This window comes from Conger conger, chromosome 15, assembly GCF_963514075.1.
Source record: "Conger conger chromosome 15, fConCon1.1, whole genome shotgun sequence".
NCBI classification, from domain to species: domain Eukaryota; kingdom Metazoa; phylum Chordata; class Actinopteri; order Anguilliformes; family Congridae; genus Conger; species Conger conger.
The window spans coordinates 26,582,124-26,608,191 of NC_083774.1; the positions used below are offsets into that span (position 1 = coordinate 26,582,124).

Consider the following 26,068-nt stretch of genomic DNA (forward strand, 5'->3'; position numbering starts at 1 on the left):
GGATAGGATTATATCTCAACATTTGTTATTTCAAAACTAGTAGCTGTGATCCTAATCCTAAAATTGAGATAAGGATTTTGCAATACAATCCTACCTGGAATATCAAATATCAAATGTTGTTTTTAAGCCTTTCAAAATTCTAAGGTGGAGATTAGGATAGCTTTGAAATTGAAAATCAGGATCACATTTAGATTCATGGATAAATTGTTTTATCTAATGACTGCACATTAATAGGAAAACAAACTCTTTCAACGCAATACCAATTCTCAAAGGACAATAAAATATTTTCAAGACGAACCCCACAAAAATACATTGGTGGAAATTGATGGAGGATGTTATTTGAAAATCTATTCCATTTTCTATTCTAAAATAATGGCCTAGAAGCTTCAAGGACAAGAATTTCACGGTTCTTCAACATAAAAATGCTAAGCCAGTGTCTTCAACTCATCTCACATTGGAGCTGGTTGGTGCCTTGCATGGCAGCCAATCGCCATTGCTGTGCGAGTGTGTTTGTGAATGGGTGAATGAGAAGCATCAATTGTACAGCGTTTGGATAATATACCATATACCATTTACCATTCATCTGTAGGGAGGCTTGCCATTCAGCCTTTGTCTTGATAAGGGAATTCAAACAATCTGACAACCTTCATTTCCCATTTACAGCAGTGTACATTTCTGCAGTACCAAGGGTACTATGTATTTTTCGCAAAAAATTAAGTGGTCTTGCATAATGACTATTTATATAGCAGTGATCCTCAGGAGAGGCTAGGAAAAGTGGCAAGAAAAAGAAATGAAGAAAATGAGAATAAGGCAAATGAAATGTCCTTGGTCCTTCAAATGTCAGTTTGAAGACACACAAGTAACAGACGTGTCAGATGGGGAGAGGTGGATCCACAGGTCAATCATTTATACGTCAGACTTTCCGAAGAAATACTAATGTAAAGGATGCACTGAGGTTCTTGCTCAAAAGATTGGGAGTTCCTAACTTCTACTTCCAGCTCCTAGAAGGAACATTTAGCGAGTCGGCGGACCTTGTTCAATTTCCAGGACAGGAGCAAATCATAGAAAAAAAACAAGAGAAAAATAAGCAATTGGAATGAACCCCTAAGTGAGGCGATTGAATTTATCAATTAAAGCAGTCAATTACCCAGTTAAGTGTCAAGTAACAACTAAAGCCAGCACACCCAGGGGGTCTCTACGATCAGGAGTGAGGACCAGTTATATAGTATTGGTGTATTTATATATATATTTATTTATATTTATTTATTTTAATGGCAGAATATAAATAATGAATTTAGTATTTCATACACAGTGTATTTCTGTAGTATCAAAAATGTATTCATAATGTATTTGTGTAGCATTGTGTATCGATAGGCCATGTCATGACATGAACTTGCGCTGAACTGCAAGAGCATGTTGGTGTGATGGCGTAAAGATTATCTTAGCTACTTTGCCCAGTAAAGTAACGCAGTTCAAGTAATTTGCTCGAGAGTACATCGGGAACTAAACCCACAAGTTTCGTGCTAAAACGTTCCCTAACCACTATAGCACTCCACCTACCCCACTCCCATGCTCCAACGCGAACAAAGAACTGAAAGAGCCGATGTTTAAGTAAATATCTAATTTTTTTTACTGCGTGGAAAAAAGATCTTTACAAAGGAGCGTCTCCAAAGAGGGTCGGGCTGATTATGTGGCAAACTTCTTCTGTCTCACGGGTGCCGGCAGCTGGGTGGCGATGTCCAGCAGGGGGCGCTCCACCACAACCAGTGCGCCGTCCTCCAGCGCGTGCATGCTGAGGAGGGGCTGTGGGCACAACCGAGACATGCGCATAACTACAGGGACCACAGCACGTGGCTGGCTGCTGAGTGCAAGATAGCTTCCCCCTCCCCATTGACTTCCATGTAAAAACACAAGCTGATTTACCAACCAGAGGAAACATAATCATTCCATTTTTTTTAGCAATTAATTTAATTCTGTGGAGTAGTTTGAGCAACGATGATTTGAATAAGGAAGGAGCCCTGTCTCCAATCTTTCGTCTCTGAGGTCTGGAAGAATATAATAGAAAATGTTTGACAAATAAAGTGATAAGCTATCTAACTGCTGCGGTTCAGCTGACATGCTAAGCAATGAAGCAGTTAAAATAGTTTGCTACCTCGGCCAAGTATAAGGTATTTAAAAAAAGGTATTAAAGTTAAATATCAAAGCGATCATCGTTTCACAGACTGCTACACAAAATTCAGTCTATTGCTTAAAATAATTCACCATTACGTTTTCTTTGGTTGTTACATCAGCTTGGGTTTTTACATGGAAGTCAATGGGGGAAAAAGCCATAGTTCCAGGTGCTACAATGTCTAGCCCGTCCCATCCTCTCCAGTATGTGCTCAGATGAGCCAACACTCACTCACACCCACAGGACCTTCGCCAGGTACACACTTTCATATCATCAAAAGACCTTGCGAGTGACACACAAACAGAAAGCTTGAATCATCTTTTGGTAAGCTGCGAACATCCCATGATATACAGTAGCTCATATAAAGCACCATATAATTATGTGGTGTTATTTGTAACACCCACAGTATGATGTACCATATACAGTACATTTAAAATGCTTGCAAAAGGCAGACTGTAGTAGAGTTAATACTGAGGGGTCGGTATTGTCTGTAACCATGGTGACATGTTGTCCACAACCCCAGTCACCACGGTAACAGGCCACAGCCCTCACCTGGAACTTCTTGCAGATCTTAAAAGCGTGGATACGGCTTTGTCTCTCCTCCTCCGATAGGCTCCTCAGAGTCAGCTGATTGTAAAACTGGGTGGTCCGGTCAGGGAGGGGCTGTAAGGGCAGAGGGGAAGCATTCACTTCGGATGACTCATGTACAATGATTGACAAATAACACATTTCACTTTAACCTACAGGAAAATAATTGAAAAACGAATATATTCAAGATCTGAGGCTACAATAAAAACCAGCATATACACAGTCATTCCATGGCACCAAATTTAAGACCACTGTCTAAGATCTTGTATAAACACTGCTTGACAAGATTTTGTTAAAGGTACAATAGATTTTGGACATCTAATGGTCAAGAGAGGAATTGCAGCAACAAACACCCACCTCAGTAAACGCACATGCAATTGGGTGTGGCAATTAGAACCAATTTTCAACCAATGAGCTTTAATTTTTGTAAAGCTGTACAATGTTTTGTACAGAGTCTGGGGGCGTCAACTGCATATTTTGAAACCCGAAGTTTTGAAACCCCTACAAAACCATTTTCAATGATAGGAAGGGATTTACAATGGCCTTGTAACAATGTTTTAACATAAATCCTACCTATTGTACCTTTAATACTACACAAGAATAATAATTGGGAGTCTCTCTCACCTGGCTTTGGTCAACGACGCAGAACATGTACATGTCGTGCAAGAGGAATTGGGAGGGCTTCTGGGGGTTGAAGTTCACGTGTGTGATGGGCGTGTCCCTCTCACTCCACAGCGGGTGAAGCCCCTCCCTCTGTAACGTCCTGCTCCAATCGGTGTATCGCCTCTCTGCTATGCTGAACTCAAATATCTACAGAGACATTACCACAACATTAGCCACGGACACATCAATCACAGGCTCCAGATGTAGGAATCACAATATCAGATTCATACATCCGGAGATACATGGGTCATTTCAGCGTCATGGATGTGGCATTTGGACACAAAATGACAAGCAAAATCCGTCAATAAATTACTCTTCTTACATAAGAAATGTTAACGCATATCATCATAGCATTCACTTGGCTGAAGGGAATGGCCAAAAAAAATGATTTCATATTAAGACAAATAACTTACATTATGGATGTGAGGGAAAAAGAAAGGAGTTTGAGAGACTATACACTATCTAAAAACTCAAGACTTTTAAATTCTAATGCAGAAAGTTTGATATCCAATGTAGAAGGCTTGGCTGAAGATAAAAATAGCCATTAAAAAAAAAAAAAGATCCAAAATAGTTTTGAATGTTTTCAAGATGGCAGCCAAATAGCCTTTATTTCAAAGGTAATGGGATTAATAAATTTAGGCATTGTGCTGTTGTTAGCCAAGTTAATCAGATTTCAAAATGGTCACATAATCAACACTTCCTGTACAGGCATGGGGAACTTCCTGTCTGGTGCTTACCTGATGGTCGGCATGCACCACCAGTAGGTCATTAGTGCTGGGGTTGATGGCCATGGCACTGGGGCAAGAGCTGTACACAGGAACAGTGCAGTGTGGCTGAAATACAGGTCGTAGTTCACAAGTCAGAAAAAGCTCCAATAGGTAAAACTGCAGTCAGAATGAAAAGTACATTAAGAACGCAAACTGCAGTTAGAATACAATTTGACAGAATGAAAACTACGACCACAATCAAACGCCTAATGAAAGCTTGTATAAGGGAGAAAAGGGGGAGTTTAACGAGTATAGGTAGATGGTAAATGGTTGGCATTTATATAGCGCCTTTATCCAAAGCGCTGTACAATTGATGCTTCTCATTCACCCATTCATACACACACCACACACCGACGGCGATTGGCTGCCATGCAAGGCACCGACCAGCTCGTCAGGAGCATTTGGGGGTTAGGAGTCTTGCTCAGGGACACTTCGACACAGCCCAGGCGGGGATCGAACCGGCAACCCTCCGACTGCCAGACGACTGCTCTTACTGCCTGAGCCATGTCGCCCCCTAGATTTGAGCTGATATTGACCTTGAGTTTGTGCAGGTTGTAGACGTGGACCTCACACCCTCTGTTTGCAGTAGCCAGCCACGCGCCATCTGCACTGGGAGCCAGCAAGTGAACAGGCTCTGTGCAACCTGGAAGAGCCAAACAAGGCTTAAACGTAACATCTCTTGCAAAAAAATACGCTATAACAACCTTTGAATTGCAGGTCAGCTATGGTAGAACAAAGATTCTTCTCACCTGACACAGGCTTGAAGGTGTGCACGTACTTGCACTCTGATTGGCTAAGGGAAATCACATGAACTGTGGAGTGGGAGGAGGCAGCAAACAGTTTGGAAGAATCTGCTGAGAAACACAGCTGGTGGGCGGAGCTCAGAATCTTTGGTAGCCTGGAGATCTATGGGGGGGGGGAATAGCAGACCTGGGTCAAATACGTACATTTTTGGATTCAAATACTTAATATAATTAATTTAGAGGCAGAAGTATGCACGGCACGGTTTTGAAAGGTACTGCTTTCAGAGAAAGTGCCGTGGGGAGATGTGTGTCGATTTTGGCGGCGACGGGGGCACCCACCTTGACGACGCTGAAGTGGTTGTCGTCGCAGTTCAGGCGGAACAGCCGCACGCTGGACACGCTCGAGTACGCCAGCCACCCGCCGCAGCGGGACAAGGCGCTGCAGCTAATGTGCTCCTCGCCCTGGGGGTCACAGGTCAAAGGTCAGCAACAATTAAGAACATTCTAATGGCATACTTGTGATCTTACACCTAGAGAGATAAATGCAAAAAAGCAAACAATTTGACCATCGGCCAGTGGAATCGGAATTAACTCACTATACAGGTAATGTCACAGGTGACGATTCAGGTCACCTCTAAAAGGCGACGATACAAGTGATTGGACAGGAATGGTACAGGTAGAGGTAGACAGGAATGGTACAGGCCGAGGTAGACAGGAATGGTACAGGTAGAGGTGGACAGGAATGGTACAGGCAGAGGTAGACAGGTATGGTACAGGTAGAGGGGGACAGGAATGGTACAGGCCGAGGTAGACAGGAATGGTACAGGCCGAGGTAGACAGGAATGGTACAGGCCGAGGTAGACAGGAATGGTACAGGCCGAGGTAGACAGGAATGGTACAGGCCGAGGTAGACAGGAATGGTACAGGCCGAGGTAGACAGGAATGGTACAGGTAGAGGGGGACAGGAATGGTACAGGTAGAGGGGGGCAGGAATGGTACAGATAGAGGTAGACAGGAATGGTACAGGTAGAGGTAGACAGGAGAGACGTGGCGTTTCCGCTGCGCACCTTTCTCTTTAGCTGCAGCAGCTTCTCAGGTTTCCTCCTCACTGCCAAGCTGTCTCCAGGGCAACCTGCAGAAACCACAGCCACGCTACATCTCACCATCTCTATGGTCAACACAGACTCATTCTACACCACAGTGGACTCTGCGGTTACATCACGGACACGTTAGCTGCAGAGTAACGTGCTGTGTTAGTGCCGCTCTGCTCACCGTGAGCGTCGCTCTCTCCCAGCCTCCACAGCTCCAGATGGGCAGGGAACTGGAAGAGCAGCAGCCCCGCACGCTCCGCACAGGACACCAGGCTGTGCTGGAGAGAGAACGCCGATGTTACCACAGAATGAACGCCTCAAACCAGGGCCAATGACATAACCGCTTTCAATTCAAATACTTTTCTACACTTTACTTTGCCAGTCTTGTGAAATGGAGCCTAGGAAATGCCCTACAAAAGTGCAATATGGCCCTGGAGCAGGCAAAATCATTCAAGCACAGAAAAGTATTTGAATCCAAAACCATTATGTAACTGACTCAGGTGTGAAATGCTTACCTACAACAGCAGCTTAAACAAATAAATGCATCCACCCACACACATGCATCTTATTAGTGTCAATTTCTCAATTTGTCATCTTCCATTGTGCAATTACAACAAAAGCAGTAACATTCCAGAAAACCTCTCAACGGTAAACCTAAACAGAATATGAACGCAATGGCGCCCTCACGTGGGGAAAATGGATCTTGCGAAGCACTGTGTCGTAGGACTTGACATCCACCTTATCGAGGAGGGGCCTGACCACTAGCTGTGTGTCCAAACCTGAGGGAAAAGGAGAGATATACAGTCACAACTTGTCAGCTGAATCATTAGTCCTCCCGGACAGCAGGGGGCTACAGCACACTGACCTCCGGACACAATGGCACGCTGGAGCTCCAACACGGCGCGTACGTCGTGGGTGTGGTGCTTGAAGGTTCTGGTCCTGGTCCACTCCTGCTCCCCCTCCCCCAGAGTGGCCGAGAGATACTGGAACTGGACTACGGTGCCTTCAGACGTACCAGCAACCAGGCTGGTCTCGTCCTGTCAAGAATACACAGGTACTCCTCAAAGCCCTAATCTCACAGGCTATAACTCCCTCTGCAGGGTCACAAACATCCATCCTCCACCACCCTGTGACACCATTAGCCTGTGTACCTCCACCTGTACCAGCTCACCTGCGAGACGGACAGACAGAGGACATCCCACTTGGACACCAGGTGCGTCCTGACGAGGGTGCCCATGCTCCCGTCCCAGACCTGGACCTTCCCGGCGGAGTCGCCGCTGACGACCGTGCAGTCAGACAGGAAGACCACGCTCCAGACCACGCACTCTCGACTACGCATCCCCGCCGTGCCGCGGTCCACCAGCATCCTCTGCACAGCGCGACCTGGAAGAGCAGGTCATGCTCAAAACACTGCGTCCGACAAAAGCACAAAGCCCGGCCACGCTCCAGTACATGGGGGTGTGTTTCACAAAGCAGGATTACAGAGTTAGCTGGAGCTAGCTCTTTTTACTTCAATCTGTCCATTTTCCAGATTTGGGAGGGTTCCAGGTTTTTACAGTGCAGTTACCCATCAGATTATCCAACAGATAACTGCACTGTAAAACAAGGACAGTTATCAGCGCAGTCATCCAGCTAACCACGTAATCCTGTTTTGCGAAACACCCCCCTGCCCATATGTATCAAGGTGGAGCTAGAATTTCCACATCAAGCTGTTAAATATCAATCAAGATGTCGGTTTTTCAGACATGAAAACTTGCTGACCGTTTCTCAAAGAGTATCATAGCCGTCATGCCAATCTAGAAGATGGCAGCCTCTCACCTGATTGGACGTCAAAGATGCGGATCATGTCCAGCATTCCAGCAGCGATCTGTGCTCCAGACGAGTGCCAGGACAGACACACAACACGGCCTGCGGATGATTAACATGGTCAACTAAGAGATTAACATGAACTATGAAGGTGCATGGAGTGAAAAAGAGAAGCAGCATAGGGGGGAATTTACATCAAGAGCAGCACTGAACATATTTCCAGACAGTTTCTAGCAGAATCCTTCAGACTTCACCTTTTTGTCGGTCCAGATTCTTTTCAAAACGGATCTTGTCATCCAGAACCTCAAACACTTTCACAGATCCGTCTTCACACCCGACCTGCAGAACCAGGGAACATCAGCAGAGAAACCAGCTTTGGCAGAGGAAACAACTTTGTATTTCATTACCGATTCAAAGGCTATATTCTAAAGACTCTTATCAGTTTAGATTAACCAAACTAAAGATTATAGATTATAATAAATCAGACAACATGAACCGGTTCGTTTGGTGCTGGCATTCCAGCCAATGACATAAGCGACAGCCAGGAAGACTTTGACTTAGACTCTTATTGACCTTCAGCACATCAGACAGTCTTACCGACAGTATGGTTTATTAAAAGACTGGCTGTGACGCTGGTAATCTATGACTAGCAGGGGGCTCTTCATTTTGGCTCGGCTTTTTAAAAAACAATTGCGTCAGACATTGTATTGGTTTCACGTAGCCATCAGGGAGATCTGTACTGATCACGCCTGAGACAAAATCATCTTTTTTTAAATGTGCATATTAAACCGAAAAATCTAACAGCGCTGCCAATCCAGTCAATTCAAAAGCGTTGTGTTTTTGGGTTCAACTGACCGCCATGTGAGTCCCCTGGGCATTACAAGCCAAAGTCCAAATGGGTCCTCCAAAGGCGTCCATGGAATATTTGGGGCGGAGGTTGACCAAGTCATACTCCGTTATTTCTCCGTTCAAGCCGGCCGTGAAGAGCCGCTCCCCGACCCAACAGACAGCTTCGATGGACCGAGTGTCATTTCCTGGAATCACCTGTAACGACATACACATTTTTCGAGGACCAAAATACAACGCACCCACTTTCTACACACAGAAGCGCTGGGTTGTTTTAATGCCTTTCATAATCATTCATGTAAAAGTGCATTATTATCAATATTAAGGCAGTTACATTCTCATTGAGGCCTTGCGAAGGATAGGTTGGAGTTGTTACAATATCACACTAAGATGTAAAGCCACGCCATGCTCCCGGCAATAACTTCCTAACTCCAAGAGACCCGAGAAACCGCTGTTAACTCAACACATCTTCACCTTTTCCTGGAAGTAGTTGTCAGAAAAGTTGAAAATCTCAACGGTTCCGTCCTGTCTCGCCAATGCCAGTCTCTCCGTTTTGGAGTTGAATGCCATGCATCTGATCCCAGTAGGCATGTAGTCGAAGAACCGGACGCGGTGAACCTTAAATTCCCCCATATTCGCTTTCAAACTGTACGAAGAAAATGCAAGAAAAGATTGAAATGTTACTGACATTTATTAACAACGCGAATACGCTGTAATTCAGGCCGAACATACAACGACAGAAATAACCCCATAGCTCATATTCAAGTTGTGGTAACCAACGAAGACTTTAACTCCACTTAGATTAAAATAAATCACACATGGACACGCAAGTATTCTAACGTTAAAAAACGATAAAGACAAATTAGCGGCTTGAGGCGGCTGAGACGAACGTTCACAGGATAAAAAGCACATTATCTGCAAGCTAGCAACTATGTATAGACTAGTACCGCGAACATCTTTAAACCAACTAATGGTAGCTAGCTATGTTTACACGTCAAGATAACGTTGCAAATGAATCACCTGCAATATCCACATAACCAACTAGTTGTATCATTTAACTGGACTGGCGCTTACATTTGTTTTCTCTTGGTGTATATATTTTCTTTTAGTTTTCACGCTTCCATAACCTGCCAGTGCACAAACACGCCAACTACACCATGTTACCACGTGGGAGAACTTTCACCCGGAACGAGAAACATCTACTACGCATCATGTGCCGGAAACATGTGTTTGCAGCGCTTTGGGCGGGAGGCTTGTCATTCTGACAGACGTGATTCTGCGGCTGTGTTGCAGTTCTGCTGCTGGGAAAGAAAGCTAATGCATCAACAAAGGCTCCATTAGGGGTCTAGGAGGTCATTCGGACAGGTACAATGATCATAGCTATACTTGAACGTGATTGTGACGAATCGGTACCACGCAGTTTATTTATTACTGAATGTATAATCTGTTGTTATCAGAACCGGGAAACTAGATAAGCAGCAAGCTAACGTTGTTTCACAATAGATTAATGCAGTGGATGCGAAAATGATCGATCTTTCATTACAATTTGTATTTGTAGCTAAATATGTATTTTCTCCTATAGGTGGATGAGAGCAAAGATGGTTCAGATAATCGTTTCAAGGTTTGAAAAATCACTCGCATAAATTAGTGCTAACACTGCCGTTCATTAACGGTGAATATTGGTTATACCATTCAGTAGCACAAATACCGAATATTCAATAGTAATGGACTGTGTATGGCAACAACAATGACTACAAACAAACACGAATAATGCCGATATTTACGTTATTAATAAGTGGATTTGATAGTGTGCGATAGTATGTAATGCTCTGTGTTTCCTGTGGGGGGCAGTGTGCAGGGGAGCGGGCCTGAGGAGTGCCTGCTTGTGGAGCTGCAGGGGGAGGTGGTGTCCAGGCAGAACACGGGTCTGCCTGAGAGTCTGATGGGAGACCTGCACTACACCAAGGAGGTATGGGGAGGAGGGCATGCACAGGAAGTGCGAACTTAGGGCCTCTTAAAGCATGTGCACACTTGTTCCTTTTTTGCACCGCGTGTGTAAATTTGACCGTTGGAGACAAACATCCATGCGAATATGTATGTGGCGTTCATTCGGGTCTCATCTGTGTCTATGTGTGTCATCACCCTTGTAGCATGTGTGTCTAGTGTATGCATGTGCTAGTGTGTGGTTAACTTTGTGACTCTTTGTGTGTGTGTGTTTATCTATCTCACCTGTATGTGTGTTTAACTTCATGACTCATCTCTCTCTCTCTCTCTCTCTCTCTCTCTCCCTCTCCCGCCTGTTTTGGCCCAGGGCATCCCCGTGCTCATCGTGGGACACCACATACTGTATGGGAAGCAGGTGAAGCTGGAGAAACCCTTCGCCGTTCTGAAGAAGCACTCCGGCCTGCCGCAGGCAGATCAGGTCTCCATGGAGACAGGCGAGGAGAAGCCCACCTCATACTCTGTCTCTGCCCTCATAAAGAAAAAGCTCATCTTCAAGACCCGCCCCAAACCCATCATCACCAACGTGCCCAAGAAAGTGTAATCCCGCCCAAAAGACTGTCTGCCCCGCCCCTCCTCTGCATGACTGACAGGGTCACAGGAGAAGCCTACCTCTGAGGATGTGCCTGAGTCCTGAAAACTATTTGACCTTTTGTGGGCTGTCTAGATACCCTGGGGGCATGGAACAAATGCTGGGGCTCATCTGAGTTGATATAAAACGTGATTGTTTGCTGTTGGAAGCACACCCCTGAAGCTCAAGGGAAATTTGTCAACTATGTCTCTATGGAAAAGTCGACTACTGTCTGAATTTACATGTATATAATAAATTAAGCTAAATGTTTATCACTTTCATACTGTTGAGGTGCAGCATAGGAAATTTAAAAAACACTAAGAATGGCCCCATTTGACTGTCGAGGGGCATTGTGGGAAATGAAGGCTGGAGGTGTAAGGGTTTTCTCGTGTACCAGGGTTACCCGTCGATGACCAAAACCCCCCATTTCAGAATTTTTTTGCCTATTCCGAAGGGCACAGTCACCAAAACAAGAAGCCCATATAATTATTTTAATACTGTTTATTAAAAATGCACAACTTCTTACAGGGCCTTAACCAATTGCAAAAATAAACATTTGAATTGCTCAATGATTTTTTAAAATCCATTATGCTATATATTTAAATATACACAATAAAATATATATTTAAATACATATTTATAGTTCCACACCATACAAGGAAAAATACATCTTTAATTTAAAATACAGATTTTACATAAGATTATCCATCACATCATAGTCATTAAATAGACAAATGCTTGTCTTTTAATAATACAAAAAGCTATTTACATTTGATATACTGTACATTGTCCCAAAGTCCCTAAGGTGTAAGGTTTTAAGCCTCAGGTTTATTCCTCTAGGTTGGTTGTTGGTAAATGTGTGTAGACTAGGACTTGAGATTCAGACCTTTAAACTGCTACTGAAGTTACAGCTACATATTATCCCTGTGTGGGAATATTTGTTGCACAAGGGCAGGGGTGGGGCGGGGGTTGTGTAGTAGCTGGTATGCCAGTTGAAGAGCTGCATGTACATGTTCAGTTTCTTGAAAGTGTCACAGTGCCACACATTGATGAGTCACAGTATTGCACCCCTGGAAATGGATTCCGCAATTGGAACAACCAGCATGAATGATTTCACTAGACATTTTACACTGAGTGATTTTTTTTAAAGGGTGGGTCACACTGACCCCAGGTTCAGGTTTGAAGTAGGAGAAGCTGCCGTCCAAAGTAATTATTACCAATTTTCTCCAATGGGCTTCAGAATCACATGGACTGAGAAACCATTTTGAAAGACCACTGGCCTAAAAACATTCAGTGTTCCTCTATAACAACAGGAAAGACTATCGATACTGGTCTCTATAACCGGTTTACCAAAATTTCAGTCGTGTAATTGTAGCTATCACCAGATATATTGTGACAGTATCAACTGTAATCATATTTTAAGGTGTTCTTGAGGAAATTATGAAATTGCATTTAAATTATATCACCTACAATACCTGTACTCCTGACCTGGGTCATATATGTAATTGTTTTGGAGTCAAATACTTTTCTGTGCTCGATTGATCTTGCCTGGTGCAACTGCGCCAACCAAGGGGACCAGAAGATGGGGTTTGCACTTTTTGAGAGTTATTCATAGGTTCCAATACACTCAGTAAAGTGTAAAAAAATATTTGAATCCAAAACAATTATGTATTTGACCCATGTCTGATTAGCTCACATCTCATGCTTGCCCTGTACTGCAAGGGCTCAACCCTAATAGCACACCAATAGAGACTCCAACCGCTAAACCCTACAACACCACCACATACTCAGACCACTAAACCCATATAGCACAAACAACCAGACAAAACCAATGACTAACATACCACCCAGACTGCAACCACGACACCCGTCTTATATAAACCGTACAGCCTAGCCAATGGAAGCAAGGCAAGTATTCCAGAAGGTTGTAGAGGAGGGACACACTGATTTTAAAGCTAGGAGAAAACATGAATTAATCTGATCACTTCAAAGGGATCAGAGTTTGAATCTGGGGAGTACGAGGCAGGAACTCTTGACTTCACCGGGAATTCCGACCCTCGGTCATGTGCACTGTGGATATTTGTGCTGCAGAACACAATGTGTTTTTCCTGTTCTGTACTTCAAAGTTCCACCTTGTGCAATCATCCTTTGATAAGAATCATTTGTTATTGTATGACAGAATGTAATGCAATAGAATGCATATACATGTACAAGAGTTGAACTTTCCACTATTTAAAACAAAGCAGCACTGGTAAAGTCCTGTAAAGTACAAGAACAGAGTAGGGATATTCCTCTACCTTTTAAAATGCATGTTTACTTTTTTGTTTGTCACCTTCATTTAAGCAAATAATTTAGGAACACTTTCATTTTCAGTAATGACCTGGTGATAGAAACTGGTCTGCATTCTGTCTCTAATAGTTAGCATAATTACTCTTTTTAGTGTTATTTGTCATAGGAAGCCTGAAATGGAAAATCACAGCATGTGATATTTATACAGTGATGCTGATTACACAGAGATTAAAGCATAAATGGCACTTGTAGGTGGCAGTACACTGGTGTTTCGTGTCGCATACTGGATAGAGGAAATAAAATTAATGCAAAGTACATCATGGCTCTTTCCAATCACTTATTTTTCATCTCCTTTGTCCTTGCGTCCTTTCCTTTGGGGGAGGCAAGTAAAGCAAGTTAGAAAAGCACATGATAGGGAATCGAGAAATGTGAATTAGGCAAATGGAATATATCCACTTAAGTGGTTTGACCCGTTGTGTGTTCAGACATGCTCTTCTGCATACCACTGTTGTAATGTGTGGTTCCTGTCACCTTCCTGTCAGCTTTGACCAGTCTAGCCCTGCTCCACTGACCTCTCATTAACAAGGTGTTTTTGCCCACAGAACTGCTGCTCACTGGATGTTTTTTGTTTTTCACACCATTCTCTGAGCAGTTTCTCTTCAAACCACGCAGCACCAACAATCATTCCATTGTCAAAGTCACTTAGATCACATTTCTTCCCCATGCTTCCCCATTCTGACATCTGGCATTTAGTTGCTGCCACATGATTGGCTGATTAAATATTGAATATATATCTGGTGTACAGGCCTACCTAATACAGTGCTCACTGACGGTATATGACACACATTAAAACACTTCCATGAGCGATGCACTCATGTTTCCTTGCCCAGGGAAGCTTTGGGAGCATCCTAGCTCCTAACTTCTTGAAGTAACATTTAATGGATTGAAATGTCCTTAAAGACAGCAGATCTTGATCTATTTATGGGTCAGGTAAAGAACAATGAAACAAGGAATGATAAAATAAGTGAATGAAATGAGCCCACAGTCTCTGGCGGTGTAATGACCATGTGGCTGACCCAGGTTCTGTCGCTGTAAATGGTACATTAAGTCATATTTATAATCTTGATGTAGTTGGTAAGAATCGCCCATATGTTATTATGTCTCTAAATTGGGAAGGGTGTTATAAATTAACACAAGCACGGTAGATTAAAAAATAAATAAATAAAGTTTGCAGTGCCATACGTGGCCGACACGTGCACTCCTCACCACACCACCCTCTAGTGGCAGCTATGTTTAATCACAGCACTCTCTCCTGGTGGCTGCGACACCACTGTGCCAGAAACCAGGGCTAACAGGAGAGACTGAGATAAAACTTTATTTAAGAAAATACCTGTAAACACATAATTCTGTATTCTATAATGTATTTTGCACATTCAAATTTGTTAAAAGAGTGTGCAGGTTTTATTTAAATGGAAAAGTGTTTAAGTGGATTTGGAGTGCAAGACCACTCGTTCTGGTGATCACGCTTTGTGGATGTTAAAAAAGTGCACATTATCCACCCTGTGACTCATCAAAGTGGAAGGTGTTTGGCCAGTTTTTCAAACTGTTAAAGTAATCAAAAGTCTGGATTGTCAGTTGAATGTCAGTTGATTTTTAAAAGTGCACCAGTAGAGAGAGTGATGGCAGAGTTCCAAGGTCCTACCTGGTATGAAACAGGAAGGAGTCAGTGTTGCTGAGTTGGTGTTGTCAAATAGGTGTTATTTCTCTTGCCCAGCTTCCTGCCTCAACAGGTCTCTTCCTGTCAGCTGAGAGCCAAAATAGCAGCTATGCCCTGAAAGAGTGAAGACCTGCACCTTCGCCCCCTCCCCAGACCTGCAGCTGATATGTGCTTACAACCTCTGGTTTCCTGAAAGCCCCGCGCCATTGTAGCTGATGTTGCATGAGCTAGCGACCCTCATATGGCAAGTCGTTTTAATATTTATTCAACTTCTTTAGCTAGCTACCACCTTAATCCCGGCTAGCTGCTCATTTATCCAAGCCAATTGGCCATACAACCTAGATAGCTATCACAATTGCCCCAGCTAGCTGCCATTTGGGCCAACTAGCTGGCCGTACGACCTACCCAGTTGCACCCGAAAACCAACTCACTGAGCTCAAAGCTCAGCTGGCCATACCGTCCTCAGCACACACCTCACTCCCTGTTAGAGTTCAGTCTTAAACACGAAAATAAAAACAAAGAAGGAAGCCCCTGAACTTTGGCACGGGAGACCCCGCAGGAAGTGTGTCATTTCTGAACGGGCGGGAAAACCGGGAACCGTAGCACCTGGGGAGGGGCGGGGCCTCAGGGTCAGCTCTGTCAGCAGCACCAATGAGAAAGAGGGGGGGGGGGGTGGAGACGGTGGGCGTGCCCTAGGCCTCGGTGTAAGCCAGGCTGTACTGCTCCTCCCGCTTGTTGCAGCGTTTCGCCACGATGGCGAGGTAGAGCGCCAGCAGAGCGGCCCAGTAGCAGGCGTAGAGCACCGCTCCCGCCACCAGCAGCACCCGCTCGGTCCTCTCCATCTCCGCCTGCGTCTCGCAGTAGATGGTGTAGGCCACGCCGCCCAGCAGCACGCCCGCCCACACGGTCACGGGCACCGCCCCCATGAAGTTGACCACGATCTTCTTGCGGCCCGAGGTGCCCCAGCCGGTCTGGTTGATGGTAAGCAGGGCAAAGATCTTGGCGGGTAGCAGGCTGGTCATGTAGAGCAGCGAGTACAGCGACATGAAGATCATCACCACGCTGCCCCGGAGGAAGCACGCGTAGGCCGCCTTCACCACCCCCACCAGCTGCACCGTCAGCAGGAAGAGCAGGATGTTCCACAGACGCCCGCGGTAGAAGAGCTGGATCACCGTTGCCACCAGGAAGAAGGGGAAGAAGCCGGTCACCACCGACTCGTAGGTCATCCACAGGCTGTGCTTGTGGAACCACAGGGCGTTGTAGAGCCATTCGCGGAAGTACGACTTGCTCCAGCGCGTCTGCTGGTTGAGCCAGCGCAGGTATCCCGTGGGCGTCTCCGTCAGGCACTTGGCCCGCGCCGTGAACTTGGTCTTGTGGCCCAGGCTGAGCACGCGGTTGGTCAGGTGCCGGTCGTCGCCGAAGCTGCACTTGGTGCCCAGGAAGGTCTGCTGGTACCAGGGCTCCAGGAAGCGCTGTAGCAGGCTGTTGCGGTACATGCCCAGCGGGCCGCTGATGCACTGCACGCAGCCGAAGTACGACTGGCACGCCCGCTCCACGTTGAACGCCATCCAGTACCGCACGCTGCTGAGGAACGAGATCCACGAGTCGTACTTGTTCAGGATCTGCGGGCGAGACAGGGCGGATACGATTGGTTACTATGCCGGAGCGGGATAGGTACGAACAATGTGATTGGTAGTTGTGATACAGGAACAGGAGCAGGGTAGGTATGAGAAATGTGATTGGTTGTTGTAATACAGGAGCAGGGTAGGTACGAGAAATGTGTTTGGTTGTTGTAATACAGGAACAGGAGCAGGGTAGGTACGAGAAATGTGATTGGTCAGAATGCAGGGACAGGGCGGAGATTAGCACTGTGGTTGGTCACAGTGCAGGGACGGGGAGAGATGATAAGCTGCACAGGGCAGCAACTGCTTTCGACATCATACAAGGGGGGTGATGTAAACACACCTGTACGTCTCCTCCGACTCCTCCCACCTCGGGATCCTCTTCCAGAATCTTCAGCATCTCTATGGTGCAGGCAGGGTCCAGGACTGTGTCTGAGTCACACACCTGCGTAGGTAACGCAGGTATCAGTCACTGCACAGCTCATAACTTTGCATCACCCAGACAGGCGTAAAGTAGGGAAACATCATCAAACAGGTAAAACAGGTAACCTATATTCTCTGGCACATCTGGCAACAGAGATAACATGTATTCTACATATAACACACCTGGACTGGGTGAGTAAACAGGTAACCTGACACCCCTATGAACACCTGTATGTAACACTGTAAGTAACACTGTATGTACGTACCACTGTAAGTAACAGTGTGTGTATTTGTCTACATGTGTGGTGCCACGTGAAAATATCTAGGTATTAATGGAAGACAATACTGGGAGCCTAATCATAAATATAAAAAGGCAAGCAGGCACATATAATATTTATCAGAAAATGTTCATATATATATATATATATATATATATATTTTTTTTTTTTTAAACTATCTATTTAGTTTTAAACACAATTGTACCCCAAAAAGACATATCCTTGTATGCACACACACACACACATGCAGGTGTGCACACACACACGCACACACTCCTACTTATTTCAACAGATGACAATCTAGCTGTGACTGCACTGGAGGGTATTAGAGTTCACAGATGGAATGCAGCTGTGCTGAGGTGGGCTTAATAAGTACAGGTGTGCATCAGGCAGTGTCTGACCCTGTCTGACCCCTCACTGTGAACCTTCAAAGGTGAACCATCTTCAGATACATCGAGAACAATCAACAAATCCTCTCCTTGTGCCTTAGACACCTTGCAAGAGCCGACCTCAAATAAATATGCGATAACACAAGTGACCATTATCCGCATCATCAAAAAGTACCATCAAAGGAGAAAAGAGGAATTTATTGAGCTGTGACAATGATGGGAGCATTTATTTAAAGTTTGAAACAGCTGGAAAGAAACAGGTGGTGACTTTGTGTGTCCAGTAGTTGTGGTAAGATCTTTATAACCTCAAAGGTTGGCGCCAGAGACCAGAACAGTGTTTATCCTGAGAATTTACCACAGACAGTTCAATTACAGACACCAGCCACAGCCGTTCAAACCACAGGCACTCCAACCACAACCAATGATATCCAGACTTCATAGGACCTAACAGACACCCGCCACTGACACTCAAACTAGCAAATGCCAGATACTGATGCTCAAACTACAGGCACTCCAGGCACATCAACTGAATCTCAAACTACAGACACTCCAACCAGACACCTGCCAATGATGTTAAAACTTAAGACACGCCAACCACAGCCACTGAATCTCAAACTGAAGACACCCCAAAGTTTCCAAATACATCTACTGACACTCAACCTACAGAAACACCATCAACTGATGTTAAAACTATAGACTCGCCAACCACAGCCACTGAATCCCAAACTGAAGATACTCCTAAGTTTCCAAATACAACTACAGAAACTCCAACCAGGTGCCAGCCACTGACATTAAAACTACAGACACTCCATCAACTAAAACCCAGGAGCTGTTGTGTCAAAGAAGGGCAGCAAGCAGAGAGCCAGCGCTCCTGAGGCAGAGGCAGCTGGAGACTCACCTGCATATAATCCACCGTGTCTCCCAGGGCCCTGAAGGCGGTGTACATCACCTCCCTCTTGCCGCCCCACTGCTGCATGATGCAGGAGTACTTGCAGCCGCGCACCACGCGCGTCACCTGGGCCGCGTCCTCCGCCCGGGACCCCTCCGAGTGGTAGTTCCCGCTCCACACCACGCTGCCCGCCTGCTCCGCGCCCATCACCTCCCGGAAGATGTCCATCATGTAGGCGTCCTCCGGCCGGTTGCCGTCCACCACCAGCACCACCTTGACGCCGGGGAAGGAGAGGCGGCGGACGCTCCTCAGGCACTTGCGCAGGTAGTCCGGGTCCTCCTGGTAGGCGGCGATGCAGAGCGCCACAGACCGGTGCAGCAGCTGGGGCCGGGCGGGCCTCCGCATGTGCCGGTGCTCCAGGAAGGCGAAGAGGCTCTGCAGGAACAGGTGCAGAGCCAAAATGGCGCCGTACAGCCCGAAGGACAGGTGGTGCTGCTCGGTGTGGATGAACTGGTAGCCTGTCACGTAGGCCAGGAGGATCCCGAACAGGACGACCGCGGCGAAGAGCGTGGTGCCCACGATGTGCAGTGCCGTCCGGCAGCGAGAGGGCATCTAGGGGGAGGGGACATGGGGTAGAAGGACTTAGAGACCTCACAGTCACAGCAGACTCTGCCTCTGAACTGCAATACAGGCTACAGCATTACTGACATTATAGCCTGTATTATAGTCCATATGCATATAAAAATATCTTCAGTTAAATAACCGACAAGAGAAGCTAGTTTTTTTTTCTTCTTCTGGATTCATAGTAGACTTCCAGTGCAAACTGTAATTGATTCCTCAGGGTTGCAGTTATAAAGCATGCTGCTTTAGTTGTTCTGCAAAACACTTCTCTCTCACAGATGTACACACGCAGTAGTAACAGTATTCAATTGTGTACCATCAGCTGGGTTGTGTCTTTTAGTGTTGAAATTGTATGGATCGAGTTGTAAGCAATGAGCAAGTTTGGTGCTAGCAGGCACATATAGTTGTTAGCATGGTGCATTCTAGGAGATTTGGGAACAAACTGAGATAATAATAATAATAATAATAATAATAATAATAATAATACAATGTATTGATAAAGCACATTTCACTCATAAAATGTAGCTCAAAGTGCTTTACATTCAGCCAATTATAAAGAATTATAAAAACAAGACATTATAGATAAAATAATACAGAAATAAAATAAACACTGTGATTGTTGTAGTATATCCACACAACAAACAAATAACAAGACAAGACACTTTGGGGCCTTTCCCCTGTGCCTCCCTCGAGATAAAGATGGAGGTTGTGTGGATTAAAAAGTGTTTCTATTGAATGTTTCTACTAAAAATAAGTGGCTTCTTTGTGGATAGCCACATGCTTTGCAGACAACAGTAAGAAGGTGATGTGCAGTGATGTGTTTTCTCCAGAGAGGAGAGTAAGACTCTCTGCTCTGCGGGCGTGGTTATGCCTTGCCCCACATGCTGACTGCTTCCACTGGGTTTGCAGAGTTTCCTGTGCCAGTACTTTTCCACACGAGTGTCCCACCATACACACGGACACGCACACACACATACTTACACACACACATACACACACACTTCACACACACACACACACACACACACACATGCTTACACAAACACACATACACACACACTTCACACATGCACACTTTTACAAAAACAGAAGCCCATACACAAACACTCTCTCACATGCACTTATGTGCAAGGAATAGCACACACACAGAAACACACAGAAACACACACTCACGCACTCTCCCTGATGTGCATTCACAGACTAATACATATCTCATGCAAGACATCTATTTACAGGAAAGTTAATATATTTATTTCTCTTTTTCTATCTCTTTTTTTCTATTATAAAGTGGCAGATGTGGGAGAGTCTCTTAACTAGTACTGCTGGAGTGTCTATGTTAGTTCCCTTCTCTCCCTCTCTCCCTCCCTCTGTCTCTCTAATGGCCTTAATTAAAGGCTGCTGGACTTGGCCAGAGCTCTGGGAGTGGAGAGCTGGCGGGGGGAGAACAATCCCCCCCTTTCATTCATTAAATTACCCCCCCACCCCATCCCTCACGATCAGACTGCAGAAGAAAGACCGGCTTCATTCGCGGGATTCATATCATACACCCTTACACTCCGCACGCTCACACGCCTGCGCACATACACACAGCACCACAACCACCAACAAACATAATTCTAACCATCGCAATAGCAACACACAGCAATCCACACAGCAGACTTTTATGACAAGAATCTGTGTCATAAATATGTTGTTTATAGGGCACTAAATATATGTGTTTTACACAAAAGTACTGTCCTAAAGTATGAGAAAATTCTAAATTGAAATAGTATCTGCTTGGAGCCCATTCACTTTGGAATCTTTGAAGCTCAATATCTCAAAACCACTCAAAACCACTCATAATTCATTATAATTCCAAAGACAAAATTATACAGCTATGTGTGTCTGTGCATGTGTGTGTGTGTGTGTGTGTGTGTGTGTATACGTATGTGCCTGTTTGTGTTCCCTGCAGCACCTCTTCACTCCTTTCCCCAGAGAGGATCTACAGGGAACCGGGACCCGTTCACCCTGAGGGGCAAACAGACAACCACACTGACGGGCTCTGTCACAGACTGTGTGCTTAATTAGGGGCACAGACTGCCTTTTCTGCCCTGCTCAGGATGAGAGCAGAACTAACTGAGCCCGTCATATTATCCATCTCTGCTCCGGAAAAGAAACACAGCCCATGGAGGCTAGCCTCCCACCGTAAGAATAAGACACAACAATTGTATAACACTGTCCATAGCGTAGAGCTACAAACCCAGAACCACAATCTGGACTAGAGCCTCTGAAATCTCACGAGGCCTTAAAAAATATATTACAAGAGCCTTTAACAGCCTAAAAGAGCCACTAAAACCCAGTAAAAGCCTCTAAAATATCCCAAGAACCTTAAAAAACCCAACAAGAGCCACTTTTAATATCCCACAAGTGCCTCCAAGTTAAGCAATGATTGCCAATTATGATAAATAAAAACCCAGTAAAGCCTGCAATACAATGCAGTCAGAAAACTGGAGGTGTACACTTTCAGGACTTTTCAGCATCAGTGTGTCATCCAACTCTTCTTCCCTCTCGCCACAAAGAGGATTTACTGGTCAGTACTTACTATAGTCATTGTGATCTTTCAAAACGTCACACAGCCCTGGACAGGAATCTATGGTCAGTCCAAGGATATCACAGGTGAGTGTCTATACTCTCAGTTGAGTATCTTTGCTTAAAGGTGAGTATCTCTGTCTTCAGGTAAGATATCCTTGTGTTCTCACTTGATGTATCTGTGTTCGCAGGAAGGATATCTGTGAGCCCTCACATCTACTAGCTCCGTTAGCTGTGGCTTTCGTATCCAGGTGTGAGTCTCAGGTGAGACAGAGCTTGAGGATTTTGGCTGTGGGACAGGGTGCTTTAACAGAGCCGATGAGAGGGAGGGGAGGGGTTGGGCCAGGTGAGAGGAAAGAGGGAGAGGCTTAGAAGGGCCGGGTGTGTGTGCATTTGTGAATGTGTTTCTGTGATTATTTGTGTATGTCTGTATGTACAATGGGCTATAGAATAATTTTTTTAAATTGAGAAATATTATTGAGGCATATTTCAATACTTTTTTACTCTCATCTTTCAATGTTTCTGTTTAATAATTGAGATTACTCAATTACTTCTGAAAACCACAGGTGCCAAAATGATTTGCAGCCATAACAATTATTGTAGATAAAATCTCACAAAGTGAAATTAGCAATACAATTTTACACAAATTTAGTTAATCTCAGTCTAAAGGAACTACATTGTGTCATTCCATTACTCCCGGTTTCACTAGAGTATAAAAGATGAGGTATCAAGCATGCAAAATCCCTTTGTCAACCATCAGCATGGGAAAAGCCAAAGAACTGTAAATTCAGAAGACACAGATAGTAATTGATCATGACAAGTAGGGTAGTGGATACTAAAAAAATGGATATGTAAACAGTTAAACATACCACTTTGCACTGTAAGGGCAATGATAAAAAAAACTTGCCAGAAAGAGGATGCAAGTGCATATTATCCCTGCAGACGGTAAGAAAGATGGTGAGGGAGGCCATAAGTAACCCACGGATCGCAGTTTAAGAATTGCAGAGATTGGTTGTGTCTTGGGGGTCACCAAGTCTAAAGACTCCATACCAGAAAACGCTTTGGAAGGGTGGTACAAAGAAAGCCCTTACTAAGCACAATAAGGAAAGCCAAGCATCCTGAGTTTGGCAAACCTCATTGGAATCATGACTGGAAGAAGGTGCTACGGTCAGATGAGACCAAAATTGAATGTTTTAGCCATACGGACCATCGACATGTTTGGCGGCAAATGTTTGGCGGTGAGTCATTGATGCTTTGGCTCATGACACAATGAATTCAACAAAGTACGAGGAAATCTTTGCTGCCTCTGCTAGAAAGTTGAGTCTTGGTTGTAGGTAGATTGTCCTGCAGGACAATAACTCCAAGCATACATACAACATTTCCTTAGTTAAGGAAAAACAACAACCATGTTCTGCAATGGCCATCTCAGGCTCCAGACCCATGAAAAACCTGTGGTCTGAACTGAAGAGGGGGGTATCCCAAGGATTTTAATTATTCTGAAGAGTTCTGCATTGAGGAAGGGTCAAATCACTCCAAAAGTATTCTCTAACCTTAACACAAATTATAGGGAAAGACTCACGGCTGTCATCTTTTTCTAGGGATATTTGCACAAAGTATTTAACCAGGAGTGGCAATAATTGTGGAACCTGTTTTTTGGGGGAAAATTTAAGACTTTGGTTTATTCCATTGAATCATAAATAAAGCGCACTACTTTACACATTTTGGAAAATATGAAGCTTATGTCAATAACTATTATTTTTTTAGTTAACAGCACATTATCCACTGTTTGTGTATGTGATTGCTTCTGTGTGTGTGTGTGTGTGTGTGTGTGTGTGTGTGTGTGTGTGCAAATGTGTTTCTATGAGTGTATGTGTGTGGCTGTGTGTGCTTGCATGTGAGTTTATGAAAGAGAGAGCAAGAGAGAGTGAGTCTGTCCACTTATTTTACATTCTAAATATCGGACTGTAAAATGTCCATTATTTGAACTCAATTAGTGCCCAGAGTATGATGGTCCAGCATAATTAACTTCATATATGAGTGTCCCAGCTGTGAAGCAGCATAATAATATACCTCATCCATTGCTGAATAACATTGGGCTGGCATTGCATAGAAACCAATGATATAACAAATTACTAAAATGACTGCTAATAGTTATTATGTGAATTATATCAGCGCTCTGAATATTACATTTCACGTATATGTTTTCTGCCGATCTGGTGAATCATAAAAGCCTTTGAATGTTGAGTGGAGGAACACAGACTGATTTAACCCTCCTATTATGTTTGAGGTCAATTTGACCCCATTCAGTGTTTGACATCTCTTAAAAACCAGTTCATCTTATTTTCATCTTGATACTGTATGATTTTTTTACATTTCCTATTTTGGTGGGATTAAACATGCAATAAACATAATGCTATGTTTTCAGAAGTCCTATACCAACTTTACATTTGTTGTATGGGCTTATTATACAACCATTTCTATTTTTATCTCAGATTTATTTGTGGATGTTTCTGGTGGCACTTTCCTATACAGATGCCAAACGCCTTTCACTTCCTGTACCTCAGGCTCTAAAATGAGATGTTTCTCACAGATTTTTCATATTTATGGATTATTATGGGAGACAATAAGAAGGCAATACACAAAGTGTCAACATTCTTTTTTCTATAATTTTGCATTTTTTAAAACTGTTGGGGTCAATTTGACCCCAAACATAAAAGCGGTCATAAACTCTTAACATAATAGGAGGGTTAAGTGGCAAATAAACAGATGAAGCTTGGCTCAGTGCAGGTAGTTCCCATTTATATATTCTGTGTTGTATAATACTATCTTTTATAGTTACTCACTCAGTGACCACTTTATTGGGTATTATTTGACTTATTTTTTACATTTATTGGTCTTCTGCTGTTGTACTCCATGGTCTTCTGCAGACCACGTGGTTATTTGAGTTACTGTTACCTTCCTGTTAGCTTGAACCAGTCTGGCCATTCTCCTCTGACCACTCTCGTTAACTAAGCTTTTTTGTCGCTCACTGGATGTTTTTTGTTTTTTGCATAACATACCATTTTTTGTGTGAACAGGTCAGCAAAGTGTTTAAGTTAAAACTATCCTGGATATGCAGTAGGATGTTTTACCTTCACTGGGTATCTAAAGGTGAAATAACATTTCAATATGTATATGTCCTATATTTAAATGTATTGCAATATTTATATACTGTAGGCTATATGTACGTCAACTGTATCTCTGTACAGTGTTTAAGCATGTGGTATGTACAATTATTTAAGCTCATTTATGCATTTTAAGTCCCAGGAGCACCAATGTAAGCCCAGGGTGGCGCTGGGCACAAGGGCCCTTTCCCCCTCAGAGTTGACATCCTTCAAACAGAATACTGAGGAACTCCTGTCTATTCTGGCCTTCAGAGGAGCACTAACGGTGAGCCTCAGGGAAGGAAAATGTGTGTGTGCCAGCCAGTATGCACTAATATATACCACAGAGAGTGGAAACTCAACCTCACTGACACAGACCCACAAACACAGTCACTGTTTCAGCAGAAAGGCCTGCTTCCCCTACCGCCACCCCCCACCCCCAAACACACATATCTCTATATTTCTAGAGAAATTCTTTTTAAATTCTGGTGTAATATTTTCATATTCAACAGAATTGCAGCCCAACCGTGACTTAAAAAACCTTGCAACTTACTCAACTAATGACTGACACACATTAACATCTCCACAACTTACACAACAGTTCTCTTTGCAGGTACATACACACACACACCCCTTAAATGCCATACACAAACATTTTACAATGACCTCTTTCATTTTAATACCGTACTCTCTCTCTCTCTCTCTCTCTCCCTCTCCCTCTCTCTCCCTCTCTCTCTCTCTTTCACACACACACACACACACACACACACACACACAGATGTGTACTCACACAAACTCCCTCAACAAACACTCTTGTTCTGCAACACGCAAGCACACCCACACACACACATAACACATACACGTCCACGTCCATGGTTTCCTT

General features: G+C 44.2%; 3 protein-coding genes across 5 annotated transcripts; 1 reads left to right on the plus strand and 2 right to left on the minus strand.

Annotated features, from left to right (window-relative positions):
* Positions 1-1,606: 1,606 nt before the first annotated feature.
* utp4 (UTP4 small subunit processome component) lies at positions 1,607-9,909 on the minus strand. 2 transcript variants are annotated; one of them, XM_061222485.1, is made up of 17 exons: positions 9,695-9,909; positions 9,149-9,320; positions 8,684-8,872; positions 8,083-8,167; positions 7,841-7,930; positions 7,194-7,405; positions 6,888-7,059; positions 6,710-6,801; positions 6,204-6,300; positions 5,999-6,063; positions 5,271-5,393; positions 4,938-5,094; positions 4,725-4,831; positions 4,159-4,254; positions 3,383-3,568; positions 2,723-2,833; positions 1,607-1,803 (listed from the first exon to the last, which is right to left on the minus strand). In XM_061222485.1, the coding sequence occupies exons 2-17, from the start codon at positions 9,305-9,307 to the stop codon at positions 1,687-1,689; spliced, it is 2,058 nt and encodes a 685-aa protein (XP_061078469.1). In that variant the 5' UTR covers positions 9,308-9,320; positions 9,695-9,909; the 3' UTR covers positions 1,607-1,686. The 2 variants fall into 2 exon arrangements, with proteins under 2 accessions (XP_061078469.1, XP_061078467.1); XM_061222483.1 differs by having other exon boundaries at positions 9,749-9,908.
* Positions 9,888-11,516, plus strand: chtf8 (CTF8, chromosome transmission fidelity factor 8 homolog (S. cerevisiae)). The gene is made up of 4 exons (XM_061222486.1): positions 9,888-10,039; positions 10,257-10,295; positions 10,526-10,643; positions 10,986-11,516. Exons 2-4 carry the CDS (start codon positions 10,261-10,263, stop codon positions 11,217-11,219), a joined length of 387 nt encoding a protein of 128 aa, XP_061078470.1. The 5' UTR covers positions 9,888-10,039; positions 10,257-10,260; the 3' UTR covers positions 11,220-11,516.
* A 4,405-nt stretch (positions 11,517-15,921) lies between these two features.
* has3 (hyaluronan synthase 3) lies at positions 15,922-25,688 on the minus strand. 2 transcript variants are annotated; one of them, XM_061222601.1, is made up of 4 exons: positions 25,655-25,688; positions 18,863-19,449; positions 17,218-17,319; positions 15,922-16,874 (listed from the first exon to the last, which is right to left on the minus strand). In XM_061222601.1, exons 1-4 carry the CDS (start codon positions 25,686-25,688, stop codon positions 15,945-15,947), a joined length of 1,653 nt encoding a protein of 550 aa, XP_061078585.1. In that variant the 3' UTR covers positions 15,922-15,944. The 2 variants fall into 2 exon arrangements, with proteins under 2 accessions (XP_061078585.1, XP_061078584.1); XM_061222600.1 differs by lacking the exon at positions 25,655-25,688 and adding an exon at positions 22,056-22,298 and having other exon boundaries at positions 18,863-19,465.
* Between the last annotated feature and the right edge of the window lie 380 nt (positions 25,689-26,068).

Coding starts and splice junctions, on each gene's coding strand:
- utp4 (XM_061222485.1), bottom strand. CDS start 9,307: ATGGGGGAATTTAAGGTTCACCGCGTCCGGTTCTTCGACTACATGCCT. Junction 5,394..5,998: donor TGCTGCAGCTAAAGAGAAAG/GTGCGCAGCGGA, acceptor TGTGACCCCCAG/GGCGAGGAGCACATTAGCTG. Junction 2,834..3,382: donor GCGTCGTTGACCAAAGCCAG/GTGAGAGAGACT, acceptor CTGCCCTTACAG/CCCCTCCCTGACCGGACCAC.
- chtf8 (XM_061222486.1), top strand. CDS start 10,261: ATGAGAGCAAAGATGGTTCAGATAATCGTTTCAAG. Junction 10,296..10,525: donor GTTCAGATAATCGTTTCAAG/GTTTGAAAAATC, acceptor TGTGGGGGGCAG/TGTGCAGGGGAGCGGGCCTG. Junction 10,644..10,985: donor ACCTGCACTACACCAAGGAG/GTATGGGGAGGA, acceptor GTTTTGGCCCAG/GGCATCCCCGTGCTCATCGT.
- has3 (XM_061222601.1), bottom strand. CDS start 25,688: ATGAAAATATTACACCAGAATTTAAAAAGAATTT. Junction 19,450..25,654: donor CCAGAATTTAAAAAGAATTT/CTCTAGAAATAT, acceptor CCTCTCGCTGCC/GGACGGCACTGCACATCGTG. Junction 17,320..18,862: donor ACACGGTGGATTATATGCAG/GTGAGTCTCCAG, acceptor TTACCTACGCAG/GTGTGTGACTCAGACACAGT.